Here is a 22588-nt window from a genome sequence, read left to right on the forward strand (position 1 = left end):
TATGTTCTAGTTCTTTGACTTCATTTTGCATCAATTCACAAAGATCTTTGTTTACTGTGTAACTATTCACTTTACCATTTATTATGGCAAAATAATATTCCATTACATCATTATGCCACGATTTATTTAGCCGTTCCCCAATAGGAGGGATTCCTTATTTTTGGCTACTACAAAAAGATCTGCTATAAATATTTTTGTACGTATTGAGATTTTTTTCCTCTTTGACTTCTTTGGGGGTACAGAGTTAGTAGTGATCTAGCTAGATAAAAGCTTATCATGTGAACATTCTTTCCAAGTTATCTTAGCTTTATAGTTATCATGGAAACCTAATTAAATTTCATAAGAGTACATCCTGTAACACAGTATAAGCAAAATGAATATGGAAAAAGCCAAATCTTTTATTTCAAAGAAATAGTGATGTAATCAAAAGGGGAGGAGTGGGATGGGGAAAGGGGGGGAGGGAGGCTGTATGGCTACTAGGTACAAGTCAGAAATCTCAGCATTAAATTAAATTTGCTTGGTATTCTATCTCAGTACCTTCTGCTCTCTCGACAACATCCTCTGACCAGAGGACAGGACCATAGGCTCCAGAGCCTTTTTTAAAGAAAGGGGCCCATTATAAACTTCTCGCCCTTTTCACCAGCTACATCCCTTTTGGACTTCTCTATCATGCCTTCATGTCTAGAATCTCCATCCCCTTCTCCCCTCCCTTTCTTTCATCATCTTTTGTGTGTTGTCTTCCATTAGATCATAAGGTATTTGAGAACAGGAACTGCTTTTTTAAAAATGTGTTTGTATTCTTAACACTTGGCAGAGTGCTTAATGCTTATTGTCTAATGGAAATTTTTTAATTTGCCATGATTTTAAATCCATATACTACTAGAGAAATGTCTAAATTGACATTCCCTCATGTTCTCAAGGTTCTGCTTTTCTCACAGTGACTTGATGTAACACAAAATCATAAAACAGTTCTAGATTAACATTTTATTTTAATAAATCTAGTCAGTTATTCAGAGGGTGGAGAATTATCTTGAGTTCATTTGTCTCCCCTTAAGGTTTTCTCCTCCAACCCCTACCTGGTAACAGGTAACTTGAAGTTCCTCTAATTAATAATCTTTCTAATTAATCTTTCCAGGAGTTGAGAAAAGGGGGCAATAGTCTGATCACTTCAGAGGGTGAGGAAGGTGATGATTTTAACTATAAGAGAATTTAAATTTCATCATTACTCTTAATTAATTTTCTGAGGAAGATTGTTCTTTTTATTCAATCTCCTAAAAACAAGTTATTCAACTTTTATTAGGTCCTACTATGTACCAGAGACTGTGCTAAGTGTTTTTCAATGATTATCTTGTTTGATCCTCACAACAATCCTGGGAAGTGCTATTTTGTTTTTTCTTCAGTTTTACAGTTGAGAAAACTGAGGCAGACAAAGATCGTGATTTACCAAGGGTTAATTACCTAGTAGGTTGGCTAGATTTAGACTTTCTCCAGATCCCGCATTGTATCCACTACATCACCAAGAACTGGATAAAAGATTTTTCTCAATATTTTAGTTTTTTTTTTTTTGGTTTTTTTTTTTTTTTGCATGCTTCTAAGCACTTCTTTAGTACCACCCAGCCGTCCTGTGGTTCTCTCCATTGTTCTCTTCAATATCTGCCTTCTTTTCTGCTTCCCTTTATGTATTGTCTTCTCCCATTAGATTGTAATGTACTCCAGAGCAGGGACTGCCATTTGTATCCTTGGTCATTATTGCTGGGCCTATATAAGAGACACTTATTTGTTTATTAATTGGTTAATTGATTGCCACGCAGAGTCGAATTAGCAAATTGTAAGTCCCTCACTTTCCAGTAACAGATTCTTCCAGAGAAGTCAGGAGAAACATGGTTGTTCTGGACTCCACCTTAGCTTTACTGAATGGCAGAAGGGTTGTCTTTGTCCCCGATGATAGCTAGGAAAGGCCAGCAGAACCAGAACTGATTGGCGTGCAGGGGTAGTGGCCATACCCTCCAGATCCAGGTCACAACCCTTTTCTTTCTTCTCTTCCTGCCCTGAATTATATCCCAAGGAAGCCAATATCCCTGATCTAGCTGCCCTAAATGACTTATTTTCCCAACAAGTGAGAGGTAGGAAAGAAACCACTTCCTCTTCATCCTTTCTCTGTAGTTGGAAGGCTACCTTTAAAGGCTTGTTTTTCTTTTCTTTTTTTTTTTGGCTGAGGAGGCAATTGGGGTTAAGTGACTTGCTCAGGGTCACACAGCGTTAAGTGACTGAGTCATATTTGAACTCAGGTCCTCCTGACTTCAGGGTTGGTGCTCTAACCACTCTGTCATCTAGCTGCCCCAAGGCTTTTTTCTATGAGATGAAGCTGCTTAAATATTATCTTTTACTATCATTTTTGCCAATGTCTTTACACATTCAGTTCAAAATTTAGAAAAGAGTTCTTTTGTGATGGCAAAGAATTAGAAACTGAGCTGGTTCTCATCAATTGGGAATAGCTGATCAAGTTATAGGAGATACGTGTGATGGAAAACTATGGTGCTGTAAGAAATGATGAAGGGAATGATTTTAGAGAACCCGAAAAAACTTGTATGAATGGATGCAAAATTCAGTGAGCAGAACTAATGCAACAATTTATACAATGATAACAATATGGAAAACATAACTCACTATGAAAGATGGGAACTCTGAGCAGCATAGTGACCTATCATGATTCCAGAGGACTAATGACGAACTCCTAGAAATAAAATAGAATATTGAATGAGACTTTTTTTTTTTTGACATGGGCAACACATAAAATTTGTAATGATTGACTATCCACATTTATGACTGATTTTGCTTTTCTTCCTTGATTCTCAGTGAAGGACAGGAGTAATGGTTTTAGGAGAAGAAGGTAGATTTTTGCTGACTTAAAAAAATCAATGAAAGATTTTAAAATAGCTTGCTTGAGAGATTTTAAAAAATCTAACAAATCAACAAATGAAAAAGCATTTATTATATATTCTAGATATACTGTGCAAAAGAGAGGAATAAATAAGTGAGATAGTCCTTGCCTTCAAAGAGCACAACTTCTCAGAGACAGCATAGATATGTGTTCAGGGAAGACTTAATTTTGACCAATATATGTTCCAAAGACAATCAGCTGATATGCCCTTCCCAAAAGCAATGGGAGTATAGATGTTATAACTATTCTCACATGACTCAAAAGACATCATAACAGTGATGTCATTTTGGTCCTATTAGGCTCACAAGAGATTTCTCAATTTAAATTAATAACTAATTAATTAGGGGGCGCAGTGGAGAGAGCACCAGCCTTGAATTCAGGAGGACCAGAGTTCAAATCTGGTCTCAGACACTTAACACTTCCTAGCTGTGTGACCCTGGGCAAGTCACTTAACCCCAGCCTCAGAAAGAAAAAAAACCAACTAATTAATAATTTGTGATCCACCCTTTTCCTTTTGTTAAATAAGGCCCAAACCTTTCTGAAAAGGTCCATTTCTGCAGAACATGGTGGAGTAATGAGATTACTCCTAGCCCCCAAAATAGTCATGTTAATGAGGTTAGACAGGCCCTCACCCAAGTGGGAAAACTAATTTCTATTTATAGGATAAACAGAATCCAATCTGGGTGAATCTTTGCCTGGGGAAGGGATCCCCAGTCCTTGGTCCCCTCCCTCCTGTTGGGCAGCCTAGCTCATTAAGGAGAAGCCCAGCCCTTGAGAATCCTTCTGGTCCTGGGGTGGAGGGGAGAACTGATTTAAAAAAAATTTTTTTATTATAGTTTTTTATATACAAAACACATGCATGGGTAATTTTTCAATACTGACCCTTGCAAAACTTATGTTTCAACGAGAATTGATTCCTAGGGAGCTCATTTATGGCTTGTTCAATTTCTTTCTTTTTAAACTTTTTTTTTTTTTTTTTTTTTTTTTTTTTAAAGATAGGCCTATGGGGAAGCTAGGTGGCGCAGTGGGTAGAGCACCAGCCCCTGAAGTCAGGAAGACCTGAGTTCAAGTGTGATCTCAGACACTTAACACTTCTTAGCTGTGACCCTGGGCAAGTCACTTAACCTCAATTGCATGAGCAAAAAAAAAAAAAGCCTATTTAAGTATTCTATTTCCTCTTTTAATTTGAACAATTGATATTTTGTAAACATTCCATCCATTTCACTTAGATTGGCATATAATTGGGCAAAGCAGCTAATAATTGCTTTAATCTTTCTCTTCGTTGATGATTTCACCCTTTTCATTTTTGATATTAATTTGATTTTCCTCATTTTGAAAATCAAAATTAGCCAATTTTATTATTATTATTTTTAAAACCAGGTCCCACTTGGTTTTTATTACTTCCGATTTTTTTAATCTTTGACTTTCAGGATTTACAATTTAGTGTTTGAATTGGGGATTTAAAATTTGTTCTTTTTCCAACTTTTTAAAAAATTACATGCCCAGTTCATTGATCTGCTCTTTTTCTTTTTCACTGATTTAAATAATAACTGTGGGTCTCTCCCCGGAACCCCGAGGCAGGGACCCAAAGTCGCGAAGCCCCAAAAGCCGACGGAATCCGCCCCGAGGACGCTGCGCAGACGCGGCGCTCTAGCGTGGGGAAATTTAGGGCTCGGTGCCTTCTGGGGGATGAAGTCCGGCTGAGTGCGTGCCTGGCAGGAGTCCTCTGCTTCCGGACTCCATTTCCCAGAAGGCGCGGGGCCTCCTCGCCTGTTGCGTACTTCCTCTCGCTCTCTCCCGCTTGTCCCTAGTGAATGACCGCACAGCACGACGCATGATAGGATCGTTCTTCCGGTGTTTGGAGTCGGGAGTTACGGGCTGCCATCCGACCTGGGAAGTCCGACTTCCAAACTTGGACTCTTGGTGCGGCCCCGAGAGGCCGAGCCTTTCGTGGGGAGGGAGGGACGAGAGGAGTGCGCACGCGCGGTGGCCTTCTCTAGCCCCGCCCCGAACGAGGCGGCCGCCTCTGATTATCTGGGGAGGAGGGGAGGGCATAACAGAGCCATTAGAAACGCGAGTCCACGTGGGAGCGTGCGTGACTGTGCGTGTAAGTGTCGGACGGGGCACCCCCCACACCCCCCCCAAACGGTTGGTTTGGCCGAGGCCCGAGGCCCGGCGTGGGCGTGGACATAGGCACTCCTCCCCCGCGTGGACACGCCCCCACGCACTTGTGCACACCCGTCACCTAGAGGCTCCAGACACACCCCACCCAAGACATGCACACACCACACCCACGTAAAGGGCACGTGAGTGGACACACTCCCACATATGCTCGCCCCTGTTCTATAGTCCCTGCTCACATCTAAGCACCCGTCACAATGCACACATGGTATCCCATGTGCACACACCACACCATGCATGCACACCCATGCACATCACACCTCTGCAGCACACGTGCATCCATACGTCGCAGAGCCCACACATGCACACACCGCACACGTACACTCCATATCCCCGTGTGCATGTGCACATCCTGCACACCACATCACAACGTACACACCGCCCCTGCACACCCTGCATGCATACACCACCCATGCTCACGTATCACCCATATATGTGTGCGTGCACACCCTGCACCACTCACGTGCACACATCTATGCACATCACAATGCATGCACCATGTGTGCACACAATGCACACGCCACACGTTTACACACTGTGCATGCACCCCTGTGCCACACGGGTACACACCCGTACACACATCACAATGCACTCACATACCACCTGTGTATGCACAGCACCACTCATGTGTGCACACCCCCCACAACGCACCCCCCACCCTGCGTCATACACGCTTGTGTGTACACAGAGGTTGCTTTTCCTGGGTGAGGTCAGGTCCCTTCCCCCGTAGCCCTCTGGGGGGCTGCACTGTCCAGCCAGGGCTGGGTCATCCAGGCCAGAGGGAAAGGCCCTGATGGCGTGACCTTGCTTCTGAGCCCCCAGGTCCCAGTTGTCCTGGAAGAGGAAGGCAGGGGGGGCCTCCCTCAGGAGAAGGAGACCCCCCCCCTCCAAGAGTCTGCTGAGCCCCTTCTCTCTGGTGCCAGGGGCCCTGCTGACCGGACAGACCATGGAAAGCCTGGCCCAGATGCTTGGAGGGAGAGGTGAGCAAAGCTGGGGGGCAGGGGTGAACCCCATTCTCTGTCTCCTCGCATCCTCTTCCTCTCAAATGAACCTCTCCCAACCTTTGCTGGTTTCATTCGATCACTGAAGATTATGGATTGACACTGCCTGAACCTCGTCTACACCTCCCTGCTGAGTGGTTGGGGGGGTCCGATCAGAGGGCTCCCCGCTCCTTTTACCTCATGTGGGACAGTTTCATGACGTGGGCAGCTTGGGGAGAGGATCAGTGAGAGAAGGCTTTGGGGCGCCCTGAGGCTCTGTGGGGGGGCCCCGAGGCAGGCTCCTCCCCTCTGTCTTCCTCTCTGCTCAGGTGCTCTCCGTCCCCAGCATGGGGGTGCAGTGGGTGAAGCGCCAGTGACTTCTGGGGACCTAGCCACCGGCTTTCAGGTGAGTTGGGGGGTCTTAGCGTGGACCTGCCACAGCTCTAAGTAGGCGCAAAGGACCCAAGGATCTCCTGGAAGTTTGGGGTTGTTTGATGGATGACGCAGTGTAGACTGAGTGTGAGAAAGTGTCGCTACACATTATGTCATTAGTGCTAACAAGTCATTTGTAAATGGACAAATTGGAGGTTGTAGATGCTTTAGTAAGGGGCAGTTTCTGTTTTCAGTACTAATTGTGCTAAGCATCTCCCCAATTAATTAATTAATAATGCATCTCCTTGCATTACTGGTATAAATCTAACTATTATGAAGATTGATTTGGGGGATAAATAGTGGGAGCCCTTTTGCTAGGATTCTCTTGAAAATTTTTATTTTGATATTCATTAATGATATTAATCGGTGTTCTTCTTTCTTTACTTGATTTAGGTTTTAAGATTTTATCTGTCTTGTAAAAGGAATTTGGTAGAATCCAGTCTCAAATTCTTGTAAATAGTTTGTGTAATACAGGTATTAATTATCCTTTAGTCAGTCACTCATAAGCAATGATTAAGCACCTACCTTGTGCCTGGCACCGTGGTAAGTGTGAGATACAAAAAGAGGCAAAAGACAGTTCTTGCCCTCCCAGAGCTTACAGGCTAATGGGGGAAACAGCACGCAAACATAGAGCAAAGCAAGCTCTGTACAGAAGAGAAAGGAAAGGGAGCCCAGGAAAGGCACTGAAGCTGAGGAGGTGGGGAAGGCTTCCTCTGCAAGGTGGGGTTTTAGTTGGGATTTCCATTTGTGTTCCATTCCTTTGAATATTTTATTCTTTCGCAAGTAATTATCTTTCTGAATGCTCAGGATTTTTCCATATAAATGTATGTAGTAGGTTCTGATCATTCTTTTTATTTCTTCTGTGTGTTGTGATTTAGCTTGTGGATTATTAAAAGTAAATTTAATTTTCTACTCTTTTTTTTTTTAAGTCATCTTGACTAAAAAGTTATTGCCTATTTTGTTATTTTCAAAGGCTTTGACTTTTAGTTCTAGATTTTGTTGATCAATCTTCAGTTTCTATTTCTATTCTAATTTTCACGATTTCTTGTATGATTCTTTTGCTTTTGTTATCTTTCTAGTTTTTATTTCGTTTATTATCTCTTTTTAAATTTTGTTATTGGATGAATGAACAGACATTTATTAAGCTCTTCCTATGATTTGATGGCTGAGTGGGATGCACAGATGAACCCTTGTTTGATGTCTACAGTAGATACAGTAGACTGTAGGGATTAGTTTGCCCATGCTCACTCACCCTTTCCCTGGAGGTGTAGATTCTGTACAACCCTGGTTTGGAGGTCAGGGCTCAGTGATAGAGGGACTTTTGTCTGGGACTGCCCTGGCGCAGGGTTTGGGGGCAGGTCAATGGCAGGTTATGAGAGGTCTTGAGTGAGGGACTGGTTTATGTTTTACGGGTTATGATTTTTCCTCTGTGTGCTGTTCTAGCTGCATCAGGAATTTTGGTGTGTCATCTCATTATTATCATGTAATTATTCATTATTTCTATGATTTATTCTTTGATCCACTTACCATTTAGGATTTCATTATTAAATTTTCATTTAGATTTGCTTATTATTACTACTTTTATTACGATTACTATTTTTATTTCCTCATAAAGTATGACATTCTGTTTTATGAATATTTATTTGAAATTGTTCAAAACTTCTAAATGGAACTTGAACCAAATTAAAATGCATTTGAGAATTGTTTGAAAAAAATAAATAAAAAACCCTACAACATAGTGCTAATTTGTGGTTTTCTAAGCTAATTTGGAGCCTACTGCCCTAGAATATACTCTATATTTTTATAAAAGTGCTGTCTAGTGCTGAAAATGGTCTCAGGGGCCATATTTAGCTCTTAATTATCTAGTTTATTCACCTCTACATTTCCCTTTTTGTTTTTCTTTATTTTAAATTTCTCCATCAAGGAGAGAAACATTAAATTCTCTTACTTATTGTACACTATTGTCTTTTTAAAATTCAGTAAATTTTTTCTTTATGAGTTTAGATCCTAGGCTGGCTGGTACATTACATATAAGTTTAATGTTGATGTTGGTTCATAGGATCATTGGTATAGAACTAGAAGAGAGGTCGGGGGCTACTGAGTCTCGCCCTTATTCCTTAGCTGAATAGTGATGATGTCTGGCTTGGAGTAGGGAAGAGAATTAGAATCACAGGACTAGAGGAGCAGAAATGTGTAGGGGGAAAAGACCACAGACACCATTAAATCCAGCTTCCTTATTTTACAGATGAGCAAACTCAGGCCAGGGGATAGGGAGAAGGAGTGAGACTTGCCCAAAGTCACATAGCTCATAAGCATCAGAGACAAGTTTGAAGCCAGGTTCTCTGACTCCAGAATCAATACTTTCCTCCTGTTCTACACCTATACTTCCTTTAGACATAATATAATTTTATGTTTATTGTCTGTTGATATTGTGGACTTTTATTTTTATTTTGCCCACTTGCATAATTGCAACTCCTTTTTTTCTTTTTCTTTTTTATATAGCTTTTTATTTACAAGATATATGCATGGGTAATTTTTCAGCATTGACAATTGCAAAACCTTTTGTTCTAATTTTTCCTCTCCTTTCCCCCACCCCTTCCCCCAGATGGCAGGTCGACCAATACATGTTAAATATGTTAAAGTATATGTTAAATACAATATATATATATATATATACATATGCATACAGTTATTTTGCTTCACAAGAAGAATCAGGCTTTGAAATAAGGAAAATTAGCCTGAGAAGAAAATAAAAAATGCAAGCGGACAAAAACAGAAGGAGTAGAAATGCTACATAGTGGTTCACACTCATTTCCCAGCATTCTTTCTCTGGGTGTAGCTGGTTCTGTTCATTATTGAACAAATGAAACTGATTTGTTTCTTCTCATTGTTGAAAATGGCCACGTCCATCAGAATTGATCATCATACAGTATCATTGTTGAAGTGTATAATGATCTCCTGGTCCTGCTCATTTCACTCAGCATCAGTTCATGGAAGTCTCTCCAGGCCTTTCTGAAATCCTCCTGCTGGTCACTTCTTTCAGAACAATAATATTCCATAACCTTCATATACCACAATTTATTCAGCCATTCTCCAACTGATGGGCATCCCCTCAGTTTCCAGTTTCTAGCCACTACAAAAAGCTCCCACAAACATTCTTGCACATACAGGTCCCTTCCTCTTCTTTAAGATTTCTTTGGGATATAAGCCCAGTAGTAGTATGGCTGGGTCAAAGGATATGCACATTTTGATAATTTTTTGGGCATAGTTCCAGATTGCTCTCCAGAATGGCTGGATGTATTCACAATTCCACCAACAATGTATCAATGTCCCAATTTTCCCACATCCCCTCCAACATTCTGCATTATCTTTCCCTGTCATTTTAGCCAATCTGACAGGTGTATAGTGGTATCTCAGAGTTGTCTTAATTTGCATTTCTCTGATTAATAATGACTTGGAGCATCTTTTCATATGGCTAGAAATAGTTTCAATTTCTTCATCTGAAAATTGTTCATATCCTTTAACCATTTATTGGAGAATGGCTTGATTTCTTATAAATTAGAGTCAATTCTCTATCTGTTTTGGAAATGAGGCCTTTATCGGAACCTCTGACTGTAAAAATGTTTCCCCAGTTTATTGTTTTCCTTCTAATCTTGCCTGCATTAGCAACTCCTTTTTTTTCCTGATTCACATGATCCATAGTTATTTTTTTCTAGCTTCTTATTTTGATTCTCTTTGTCTTTTTTAAGATATGTTTTGTATCAGTCACAAATTGTAGGTTTTTTTCTTATACATTCATTTTATCCATTTATTTACCTTTCATTTTATTGGTTTAATCAACTCTCATTTAAAGTTTGAGTGTTAGTATTGCTTTAAGAAAAAAGTTCAAGGTTCTTCCTCCAACTTCTGGGAGGTTGGTGGTGGGTTTGTTCCTTTTTCTGAAAAGGAATTCTTTGCTTTGTTCTCTTAATCTTGCTTGCTTCCTGCACAGACTGGATTTTTCTTCTCAGATTCAGGGCCTCTGTCAGTCCTTCGTCATTTCTTCTGTAATCTCTTTGTCTATTCATGCAGCTAGAGCTTTGGGAGGACAGCTTTGAGCTGTCACTTCTGTTTGATTTGTATGTTTCAGGTCTTGTTCCATCATCCTTTTTCTGCCTCATTTTCAGCAATATCCATTCAGGAGGGAAGTCCTAGAGCTGGTAGCAAGGCCAGCGGCGGATGTTGCCGTGCCCCAAATCTTGCAGTATAGCTCTGCCCCTGTTGTCCCCAGGCTCCTTCTTCCCATGGACTAGGGCCTTGTCCTCCCATCTTTCTGGGGAGTGGCTGCACCGAAGCTTCTTGCTCTGGTTCTTTGGGCAGGATGTTCAGATAACACAAGACTATCCTGTATCCACTAGAAACTTCAGAAAGATAATGAAATAATGTATTCTGACCAGCAGAAGAATTCAAAATGCAACAATGTTGAGTCCTGAAAATCTGAACCTCATTATCAAGATGAAGGAATAGATTAGAGTTGGAGACATTTCTGAAAACAAAGCCTTTCCCCATCATTGAAAAAGAGAGGCCTAGGGCAGCTAGGTGGTGCAGTGGATAGAGCAGCAGCCCTAAAGTCAGGAGGACCGGAGTACAAATCTGGCCTCAGACACTCAACATTTCCTGGCTATGTGACCCTGGGCAAGTCATTTAACCCTAATTGTTTAAAAAAAAAAAAGCCCTTAAAAGGCACCCACAAGAATTCTGAAGAGTTAGATTTTTCCAGCCCCCACAGAAAATCCAAGGTGACAGAGAATGGTGACATGACGGGAGTGGGAAATGCGTTGAGCTGGAATTGGAGGTGTTTGGAGGAGAACAGGCTGCTCTAGAGCTGAGAAAGTAGGCTGTGTCTAGAATGACACTAAATGTGTATCTGAAACAGAATTCCATTTTTTTCACACCACTGTTTTTTTGTTGATGCATTATTGTGGAAAGTCATAGGCCATTTCTGAATACCCCAAAATGAGCCAATGAAAGCACAGTAGGGCATATTTGTGAATAGACTCCAGCCTATTTCCAGTGAAGAATTGTGCACAAGCAGCCCTCTTTGTAGTGGCCAAAAACTGGAAACATAGTGGATGCCCATCCATTGGAGAATGGCTGAATAAATTGTGGTCTATGAAGGTTATGGAATATTATTGTTCTGTAAGAAATGACCAGCAGGAGGAATACAGAGAGGCTTGGAGAGACTTACATCAACTGATGCTGAGTGAAACGAGCAGAACCAGAAGATCATTATATACTTCAACAATGATACTGTATGATGATCAATTCTGATGGACGTGGCCCTCTTCAACAATGGGATGAACCAAATCAGTTCCATTTGTTCAATAATGAATAGAACCAGCTACACCCAGCGAAAGAACTTTGGGAAATGAGTGTGAACCACTACATAGCATTTCCAATCCCTCTGTTTTTGTCTGCTTGCATTTTGATTTTCTTCACAGGTTAATATTAATATTACCTTATTTCAAAGTCTGATTCTTCTTGTGCAGCAAAATAACTATATGTCTATGTATACATATATTGTATTAAACATATCCTTCAACATTAAAAAAAAAAGAATTGTGCACAAGGATATTTTAAAAAATTACTAGAAAATGATGGGAGGAGAGAGAGAGGGAACAAGCATTTCTGAGCCACCTCCTGTGTGTCAGCACTTGCTGTTACCTCATTTATGAGATTCTTTATAAAGGCAGAACAAGGGAAGAGATTGATGGTCCCCATCATGCCCTTGTATAATCACAGACTCCAAGGAAGATCGCCGGCACTTTGCTTTGATTCCTCTCAAGGTTTTCTGGTGGATATAGGCAAGGTCCATGTAGGCCGAGGAGGTGTGGATGACTAGTTATCTGCGACGGGCTCTCTCCTAGGATGTAGTACACCTGGGGTAGGTCATGAGTGTCATAGGGAAAGGGTAGGTGGTGGTGATCTCTGAGAAAGAGCAGAGTGCTCCAGCCTAAGAGAGCATTTGCACCTCCCCTGTCAGTCTCCCCAGAATGTAGAGATTAGGATGGAAGTGGTTGCTAAACATTGCAGAGTAGAAATTAATATAATTAATATTGGGGGTGTGACTATCGAGTCGGCATTGTGCATTTGGTATTTGTCTTAAAATAGCTTTAGGAATAATTTGCATGATTTTCTTGGTTTTCACTTAAGCGAATACATCAGGGTAAACTTAGTGAAGGAAAACAATTTCTATGCTATGGAGTCAAGCACAAAGTAAGACCCAGAGCACCCAGCCACTTAGAAATAGAATGGAATACTCAAAACTGAATGCTCTGCAAACTGTTTTTTTGATTCCTCACAGTTTTGGGGCTCTTGAATCATGAGTTAAGCAGGAATTTTTTGATTCAGGAATCCATGAGCTTCAGGGATGTGGCTGTGGACTTCACTGGGGAGGAGTGGAGGTGCCTGGAGCCGGCCCAGAGGGCCCTGCATAGGGACGTGATGCTGGAGAACTACCAGAACCTGGTCTTTCTGGGTAAGCACATGCATCCCCTGGGGAGTCTGGGCAGGCTTCCTGGTCACTGGCTGTGAGTACACTCAAATCCTGAGCTAAGTCTGGCCTTGTTCTGTGCAGATGCTCAAGGCTGCCTCTCGTGGGACAGGATGTCTATTCCTTATGGCCAGTAAAGATAATATTTCTGTTCAGTCTTCCCAGGTGAAAAGTGTCCCATAGCTTCCCTGTCCTGGCCCTGAGGATGCTCAGGTCAAAAATATTTGCTAAAATACTGGAGGCCCTCCATGTCCCTTTCCCAGGGATTTCTGTGGGTACTCTGCTTTGTAGGGGTTTTCTTTTCCCTGAATTAGAAACTCCATGAGATTTAATTAAAGTTCCATCTTCTCATTAAAGTTGTCTGCACATAGGATACAAAATAAATCCACATAAATCCTCAGCATTCTTATATATCACCAACAAAATGCAACAGCAAGAGATACAAAGAGAAATTCCATTCCAAACAAATGTTGAGAGTATAAAGTATTTGGGAATCCATCTACCAAAGAATAGTCAGGAATTATATGAGAAAAATTACAAAACACTTGCCACAAAAATAAAGTCAGATTTAAATAATTGGAAAGACATTCAGTGCTCTTGGATAGGCTGAGCGAATATAATAAAGATGACAATACTCCCCAAACTAATCTATTTGTTTAGTGCTATACCAATCAGACTCCCAAGAAACTATTTTAATGACCTAGAAAAAATAACAACAAAATTCATATGGAAGAATAAAAGGTCGAGAATTGCAAGGGAACTAATGAAAAAAAAGTCAGAGGAAGGTGGTCTAAGTGTACCTGATCTAAAGCTATATTATATAGCAGCAGTCACCAAAACCATTTGGTATTGGCTAAGAAATAGAACGGTAGATCAGTGGAACAGATTAGATACAAAGGACAAAAAAGGGTTCATCTATAGCAATCTAATCTTTGACAAACCCAAAGATACCAACATTAGGGACAAAAATTCATTATTCGGAAAAAACTGTTGGGAAAACTGAAAATTAGTATGGCAGAAATTAGATGTGGACCCACACTTAACACCATATACCAAGATAAGATCAAAATGGGTCCATGATTTAGGCATAAAGAATGAGATCATAAATAGATTAGAGGAACAGAGGATAATCTACCTCTCAGACTTGTGGAGGAGGAAGGAATTTATGACCAGAGGAGAACTAGAGATCATTATTGATCACAAAATAGAAGATTTTGATTACATCAAACTAAAAAGTTTCTGTACAAACAATACTAATGCAAACAAGATTAGAAGGGAAGTAACAAATTGGGAAAATATTTTTAAAAGGAAAGGTTCTGACAAAGGTCTCATTTCCAAAATATATAGAGAACTGACCCTGATTTATAGGAAACCAAACCATTCTCCAATTGATAAATGGTCAAGGGATATGAACAGACAATTCTCAGATGATGAAATTGAAACTATTTCCACTCATATGAAAGAGTGTTCCAAATCACTACTGATCAGAGAAATGCAAATTAAGACAACTCTGAGATACCACTACACACCTGTCAGATTGGCTAAAATGACAGGAACAAATAACGATGAATGTTGGAGGGGATGTGGGAAAACTGGGACACTGATGCATTGTTGGTGGAGTTGTGAAAGAATCCAGCCATTCTGGAGAGCAATTTGGAACTATGCCCAAAAAGTTGTCAAACTGTACATACCCTTTGACCCAGCATTGCTGTTATTGGGATTATATCCCAAAGAAATACTAAAGAGCGGAAAGGGACCTGTATGTGCCAAAATGTTTGTGGCAGCTCTTTTTGTTGTAGCTAGAAACTGGAAGTTGAATGGATGTCCATCAGTTGGAGAATGGTTGGGTAAATTATGGTATATGAAGGTTATGGAATATTATTGCTCTGTAAGAAATGACCAGCAGGAGGAATACAGAGAGGCCTGGAGAGACTTAAATCAACTGATGCTGAGTGAAATGAGCAGAACCAGAAGATCACTATACACTTCAACAACAATACTGTATGAGGATGTATTCTGATGGAAGTGGAAATCTTCAACATAGAGAAGATCCAACTCACTTCCAGTTGATCAATGATGGACAGAAATAACTACACCCAGAGAAGGAACACTGGGAAGTGAATGTAAATTGTTAGTACTACTGTCTATGTACCCAGGTTACTTATACCTTCGGAAGCTAATAATTAATGTGCAACAAGAAAAAGGTATTTACACACATATATTGTATCTAGGTTATATTATAACACATGTAAAATGTATGGGATTACCTGCCATCGGGGGGAGGGAGTGGAAGGAGGGAGGGGATAATTTGGAAAAATGAATAAAAAAAATAAAAAAGAAAAGAAGTTAGGAAAAAAAAATAAATAAACTAAATGAAACTTCAAAGACTGAAAAAAAAAAAAAAAGTTGTCTGCACACAGAGAGCACTCAATAAAGCATGGTGAATTACAAAAGAACTTCCCCCTCCAGATCACTATTTCTCACGACTTCAGTGGGTCCCGCCACCCCTAAGATCTTGGCGTTCAGAGCCCTTTATCATTCAGCTCTGCCCATCTTTCCAAGCTGATCCACATTTTTCTCTTTTGGGCATTCTGCAACCATCAGAAATGGCCTTTTTGCTTTATATCTCATATACAATTTGTTTTTCCTTTTAAGGAAATAAATTCAGTACATTGCTTTCAAAGTTGTTTTGTATTCTATTTTCATCTGCTTTCTCCTTCATTCTGTAAAAAGGCTTCAATGATCCTCTCTTTGATGTCCCCACACACTCGTGTCTCCTTATGTGTCTACTTATTGTTTCCTTCCAGAGAATGCTGTCCTTTTGGAACAGTGATTTTTATACTTTTTCATCCCTTGTGTCTTGCCTGGGCCTTGACTAATGTCATCAGTTGATTGAAATACTTGAATCTTTTTTGAGATGTACGGAAAAAGTTCTTAGCCCCTAAGCATGAATTGGGTCAAATGAAGGTGGTCTGGAAACCACCCACCCTCGGAATATAAAACCCTGCCATGTGATTCAGGGGTCCTGTGCCGCCCCTGGAGCCCTCCTAGCTGCTTTCTTTTCTATTACTAGAACTAGATTCTTGGATCACTTTCCAAATTCCCTTTTTCAGTACTTGATTTCTGTGCCTTTTTGTAGGACTTCCTGTTTCCAAGCTGGATGTGATCTCCCTGTTGGAGAGAGGAGAAGCCCCTTGGCGGCCCGAGGGAGGAGGCCCCCCCTGACCCTTGTCCAGGTAAGTGAGTGAGGGAAAAGCAAGCAGATGGGAGCCATCTCCCTATTGAGTGAGCAGCAGTCCCCAGCAAGGTGGTCATACCTCTGTCATGTTGGATCATGTGTGCTCTCTCTCGAGCTGATTCCCGATCATTTCTCATATTTTTCATTTTTCTCTGTCTCCTTCTGTGATGTAGAGAAATGTAAAATTTAGTAGCTGTCAATAAAATGAGTGGGCTATAAGAGTCTCACTCTATCTTTGTTTTTGACTTATCTGCATTTTCCACTCTATTTCTCTCCCCTGTAAGAGGAGGATTTAAAATAACACCCACAAAAATCCGGTTCAGTCAGACTAGCTCAGATATACTCAAACTCGGAGGATAAATGCAATTTTCCTCTCTCAGGTCCTCTCAGGCCCATTAATACCAGGGTGGTTGGACAAATCTCAGAAAATCAATCATGAAAAGATCCCAGGTTTGTGAGAGAGAGTTGCCTGTGGTCTCCTTCCACTGTGACTCTTTCATAGTAGAGGAGAAAGAAGGCAGTGTGAGCCCCTTCCTCAGAGGAGGCCTCCCCTGGGGAGCAGTTTGGAGTTGGATGGAATGAGAGAGGAGTAGGTCTGAGGCCTGGTGAAGCAGCAGGCGAGTGATAGGGATTCCACAAGACCAGAAGGCCCATGAGGGACCCTGCAGAGGGAAAAGCTGCCTCAGTCCCATCTGGCCCCAACTTTAGGGATTTTCTCCTTATGCACCCATTTTTTTTTTTAAATTAATTTGTTGAAAAAAATTTTTTTTTAACATCATAATTTCCCTCAGTATCCCTCTCTTTCCCCCTCCCAGAGCCATCTCATAATACAAATAGTATCTTTATAAAGATCTAACACAAAGGGGCAGCTAGAGGGTAGAATGGATAGAGTACCAGCCCTGAAGTCAGGAGGACTTGAGTTCAGATGTGACCTTAAGACACTTACCACTTCCAGCTGTATAACCCTGGGCAAGTCATTTAACCCCAATTGCCTCAGCAGGGATAAAAAATCTAAAACAAAAAAAGAAAGAAAATAGAGCGGGGGAAATCAGTATAATTTATCTATACCATAAAAAAAAAAATTCCAAAAACTTTTGGCTTCCCCCTTCTGCAAAGGGATAGGTGAGACATGTTTCATATCTCTTCTTTTGGGCCATACTATTTAACAAGATTTTACAATTTACAAGATTCACTTTTGATTTTTTTTTTTGTGGTTCTTTCTGGGTGTATTATTTTTATTATATATTTTTTCTTGTCTTCACGTTCACTCTGCATCAATTCCTGTAGCACTTTTCATGTTTTTATCACGTTTATCATTTCTTACAGCTTAGTAACATGTTATATTTATGAACCACAGTTTGTTTAGTCATTTCCTGGTTGATGAATATTTACTTCCAATTCTTTCCTCACAAAAAGTGCTGCTAAAAATATTTTGTTGCATATGGGACTTTTCTTATTAATGACCTTCTTGTGTAATAAGCCTAGTAATGGAATCTCTGGATCAGAGTATGGCTGTTTATTCAGTTTACTTGAATAATTCAGTTTTCTTTCCAAAATTATTGTACTGACTCGTAGGTCACCCGCAATGCACTAATGTGTCTATTTTCTCACAATCTCTCCAGCACTGACTATTCCCTTGCATGGCTACTGTTGTTATTAGGCCATTTTATTGAATGCCTTTGCTTTTTATTGTTTCATCTAGTTGACTAATAAACTTAAGCACACAGGTTGGGGTTGATGAACTATCCAGTAGTTTTAGTAACCTGGACATAGACACACAAAATACCTCGAACCTGGAACAGTAATGTCTCTAACAACCCAGCTTTTGAATTCAAGTTGCACGGTTACCAGTAGGGAGTGCTATAGTTATTTTTGAAGAAGATCTGAAAGTCAAACTTCTGTTATCTCTCATGTCTTTCATCATGATTACTTTTTAAATCATCTTGTCATATTTTTAAAGAGTGATAAAAATATGTCTGGTTGAGTTGAATTTGTTGTTTTCTGCTTTTGGTATTCAGTGAATTTTTTTTTGGTATTTTGAGAATTTTTTTTAAAGTTTCTGAATTATATTAGACAGATTCTTTTGCTTTTTACAAGTTAGAGAAAGATCAGTAGTTCAGAATTTTTCCTAATTGCTCGGGATTCCAGGTCCATCACTTTTAGCTACCTAAGTTGCAGTTTGTTTTCCGGCTTCCTTTTTCTAACGTAGTTTTTCCCCTTCCTGTGTGGTTTTTCATATACTCTCCTGAAGAAGATATTTCATCTTATCATAATTGTTGTTTTCTTAGGATATGTATGAATGCTTCCGCTTTTCTAGAACATAATTACTTTAGTGTTTAATAGACAGGTGTTCAGTTCACATCTTCTCTCTTGCTCTTGCCTTCAGTTCCTTCTAAGTAATGTTTGTTCAGCCTAAGTCAAATTATGTATTGTTCTCTTGATGAAAGAGATGGGAACTAGAACTTATCCTAAAGAAGGTTCCTTTCTCTTGTGGCCAACATGGGCAGTAACTTTTTAAACATTTTTAAACATTTCTTTCAGATGCCCTTAGTCAGGAAACCAGGTTTGAAACTAAAGATGCAAGTCTGATAAAGCTCATTTGCAGAAGAGAGTCATCTAACACAAGATTTCCAGTGAATATTCCCTGGCATTCTAGAACAACGGAGCCAATGGAACCAATGGGATGTCACATTAATTTAGAGATACAGAAGGACAGCCAGGAGAGACAACCCAAACTAATAACCATCCCACAGACAACAATTTTAGATGAAATGACTGTACCACCTCATAATTCCTTGGGAGGAAGTTTTAATCTGGCATCAATCTTTGTTCCATCATGGAGAAATCCTATGGAGAAAAGTCTCCGTAAATATAAGACCCTTGAAAAGCAGGTAAAGGATTTTTCAGACTTGCTTTTATGCCGTGCTTTTTCCTTAGGGAAGAGCCTTTCTAAGGATGACAGATGCAAGAAGCCCTTTAGTTACCATTCAGACCTAATTAAATTTCATAGAACACATACTGGAGAAAAGCTCCGTGAGGACAATGAAAGGGGACGAACTTTTGGCGGAAGATCTTGTGTTGCTGGGTGTCCGAAAATTCAAATTGGAGAAAGATATGAATGTGATAAATATGGGAAAACCTTTAGCCACCGAAAAAGATTGATTAAAATGAATATTAATACTAGAGAGAAGTCATTTGAATGTAATGAATGTGGGAAAGTCTTCAATGATAATAAAATACTTGAAAACCATAATAGAATCCATACTGGTGAAAAACCTTTTGAGTGTAATGAATGTGGGAAAGGCTTCAGCCAGAGAGGAAACCTTATTACTCATCAGAGAACTCACACTGGTGAGAAGCCATTTGAATGTAAAGAATGTGGGAAAGGCTTTAGTCAGAGAGGAACTCTCATTAGCCATCAAAGAACTCACACTGGAGAGAGACCCTTTGAATGTCACGAATGTGGGAAAGCCTTCAGTGATTGGGGATCTTTTAATAGACATCTCAGAACTCATACTGGCGAGAAGCCCTTTGAGTGTCGGGACTGTGGCAAAGGCTTCAGCCAGAGGGGCACTCTCATTAGCCATCAGAGAACTCACACTGGAGAAAAACCTTTTGAATGTTCTGAATGTGGAAAAGCCTTTACTTCAAGTAATGGACTCAAAACACACCAGAGAAATCATACTGGTGAAAAACCCTTTGAGTGTCGTGAATGTGGAAAAGCTTTCAGTGAGCGGAAGGTACTCAGAATCCACCAGAGAACTCATACGGGAGTGAAACCCTTTGAATGTCAGCAATGTGGGAAGGCCTTCAGTGACAATAACGTCCTCAAAAGCCATCAGAGAACGCACACTGGAGAAAAACCCTTTGAGTGTCAGGAGTGTGGCAAAGGCTTTAGTCAGAAAGGAACGCTTATTAGCCATCAGAGAACTCACACTGGAGAGAAGCCCTTTGAGTGTCGGGACTGCGGCAAAGGCTTCAGCTGGAGAGCGAGCCTTATTGCCCATCAGAGAACTCACACTGGAGAGAAGCCCTTTGAATGTCGGGAATGCGGGAAAGGCTTCAGACAGAGGGCAAACCTCACTACACATCAGAGAATTCATACTGGAGAGAAACCTTTTGAATGTAACCAGTGTGGGAAAGCTTTCAGTAAGAGTAATATTCTCAAAACACATCAAAGAACGCACACTGGATTGAAGCCATTTGAATGTAATCAGTGTGGAAAGGCTTTCAGTGATGGAAATGTCCTCAAAAGCCATCAGAGAACTCATACCGGAGAGAAACCTTTTGAATGTCAGGAATGTGGGAAAGGCTTTAGTTGGAGAGCTAGTCTCATTACCCATCAGAGGACTCACACTGGAGAGAAACCCTTTGAATGCCGTGAATGTGGGAAAGCCTTCAGTGAGTGGGGATCATTTCATAAACACTAGAGGACTCACACTGGAGAGAAACCCTTTGAATGTCCTGAATGTGGGAAAGGATTCAGACAGAGAGTAAACCTGATTACCCATCAGAGAATTCATACTGGTGAGAAACCTTTTGATTGTAATGAATGTGGAAAAGCCTTTAGTGAAAAGGGACACCTTGTCAGACATCAGAGAACTCATACTGGAGAGAAATCCTTTGAGTGTGATGAATGTGGGAAAGCCTTCACTGAGAGAGGCTCCTTTAATAGACACCAGAGAACTCATACTACAGGGAATATAGTGAATATGGGGCAGCCTTTAGTCAGTGAGAAACCCTTGTTAGTCATGAATCAACTCACACTGGAGAAAACTCTTTGAATACATTGAATGTAGGAAGGGATTCAGACAGAGGACAAACATTGTAGACTTAACGGAAGGTTTGGTTTCCAGAAAAAGAAGATGGGTGGAGAAAACCAATTTACTAGACATCAGAGAATTCAGAGAGGAGAGAAATTATTTTAATATTTTATGTATTTATCTTAAATATGAAAATGTCCAGTGCCAGTAAAATAACTTATATAGTGACACTTATATAGACACATGTGTCTGTGTGTAATGCAAAAAAACCTTGAACATTATTTCTTAGAAATCTAATCAATGAAATGATCATTTACGTGGATTCAGTTGTAATCAGTTGAGAGAAGACAGTGAGGTCTCTGACTATGTGTTAAGTGTAGGAGATATATTTTCATACACAGGGGAAGGGATTTTGTTTTGTTTAACTTAACTCTACTTCTTACCAGAGAGGGATTTTATTTGGAGTGGGGGGAGTTGTTAGGTGAGAACAAGTGGCCAGTAATTGTTTTGTCTGTTCAGTTTTTTCAGTTGTGTTCAACTTTTTATGAACCCATTTGGGGTTTTCTTGATAAAGGTACTGGAATGGTTGCCATTTCCATTTCCAATTCATTTTATAGATGAGGAAACTGAGGTGAACAGGGTTATGTGACTTGTTCAAGATCACCTAGTTAGTAAGTATCTAAGGCCAGAGTTGAATTCAAGAAGTTGACATCAGATCCATGCCCTCAGCTGCCTTGTGGCACTAATAATAGTGATGCTTAAAAAAAAAAAAAAGTGTCAATGATATATTTAAAAATACAGAGAAGAGAACAGAAAGAATCTAGACAAGCAGGATATACTTATTTCTCTTATTAAATGTAATATTTGCTTAAATTACCCATAATGTAATTTTACTTTAAAATAATATCCTCTTTTTTTTGTTCTTTCTATATGTAGTTTTGTAATGAATTTAATAACACTTGAACAAAATAATAAAGATTCACAATTTCATATGTAATCCTCTTTTTCTATTCTTTGTATCTTTATGTTTAAGATGATAAAATAATTTTAATGGAGGGGGGGAGGGAAATCCCTCTCAGGCAGATGATCTTCTTCATTTTTCATCTCAGCATTCATGTTAGAGAGAAATGCTGTAAATGTTATGAATGTGGAAGAGGCTTCATTGCATCCCAGGATTCAGACCCCAGAGAAAAGTTATGTTCCAGGTCGGGGGACGCAAGTCCCACAGAAGGCTCCTGGGGTGCTCAGCTGGGCGAGATGGGAAGCACGTCCAAGTCCGGAGCCAGTGAGGACTCAACGCTGATGAACACATGTTCACTGGGTTAAGAAAACAACAACCAGCCCCAGGATGGCAGGAGTTCTGGTCAGTCAATGTGCTTGGTTCTGGTGCTGCTGTATAGACGATGCCATTCCAGGTGGAGAAGCAGGGAAGGAGGGCTGGGTGGCCTGGGAAGTGCCTCATGTCCTCCATGCTTTGGATGCCTGGAGGAGGAGGAGGCGCAGTGGGAGTGGTTAGTAGTG

At 40.3% G+C, this 22588-nt stretch overlaps 1 protein-coding gene across 1 annotated transcript; it reads left to right on the forward strand.

Moving 5' to 3' along the window:
• The first annotated feature begins 4742 nt into the window (after window positions 1-4742).
• LOC141540384 (uncharacterized) lies at window positions 4743-21961 on the forward strand. Its single transcript, XM_074264344.1, is given in 6 exon segments — window positions 4743-6102; window positions 6432-6508; window positions 12925-13051; window positions 16206-16296; window positions 16905-16909; window positions 18846-21961. Coding segments are annotated over 6 exon segments (2577 nt in total). The 5' UTR covers window positions 4743-6068; the 3' UTR covers window positions 21089-21961.
• The last annotated feature ends 627 nt before the right edge of the window (window positions 21962-22588 follow it).

The sequence above is a fragment of the Sminthopsis crassicaudata genome, chromosome 4 (genome assembly GCF_048593235.1).
Source record: "Sminthopsis crassicaudata isolate SCR6 chromosome 4, ASM4859323v1, whole genome shotgun sequence".
In the NCBI taxonomy this organism is placed as follows: domain Eukaryota; kingdom Metazoa; phylum Chordata; class Mammalia; order Dasyuromorphia; family Dasyuridae; genus Sminthopsis; species Sminthopsis crassicaudata.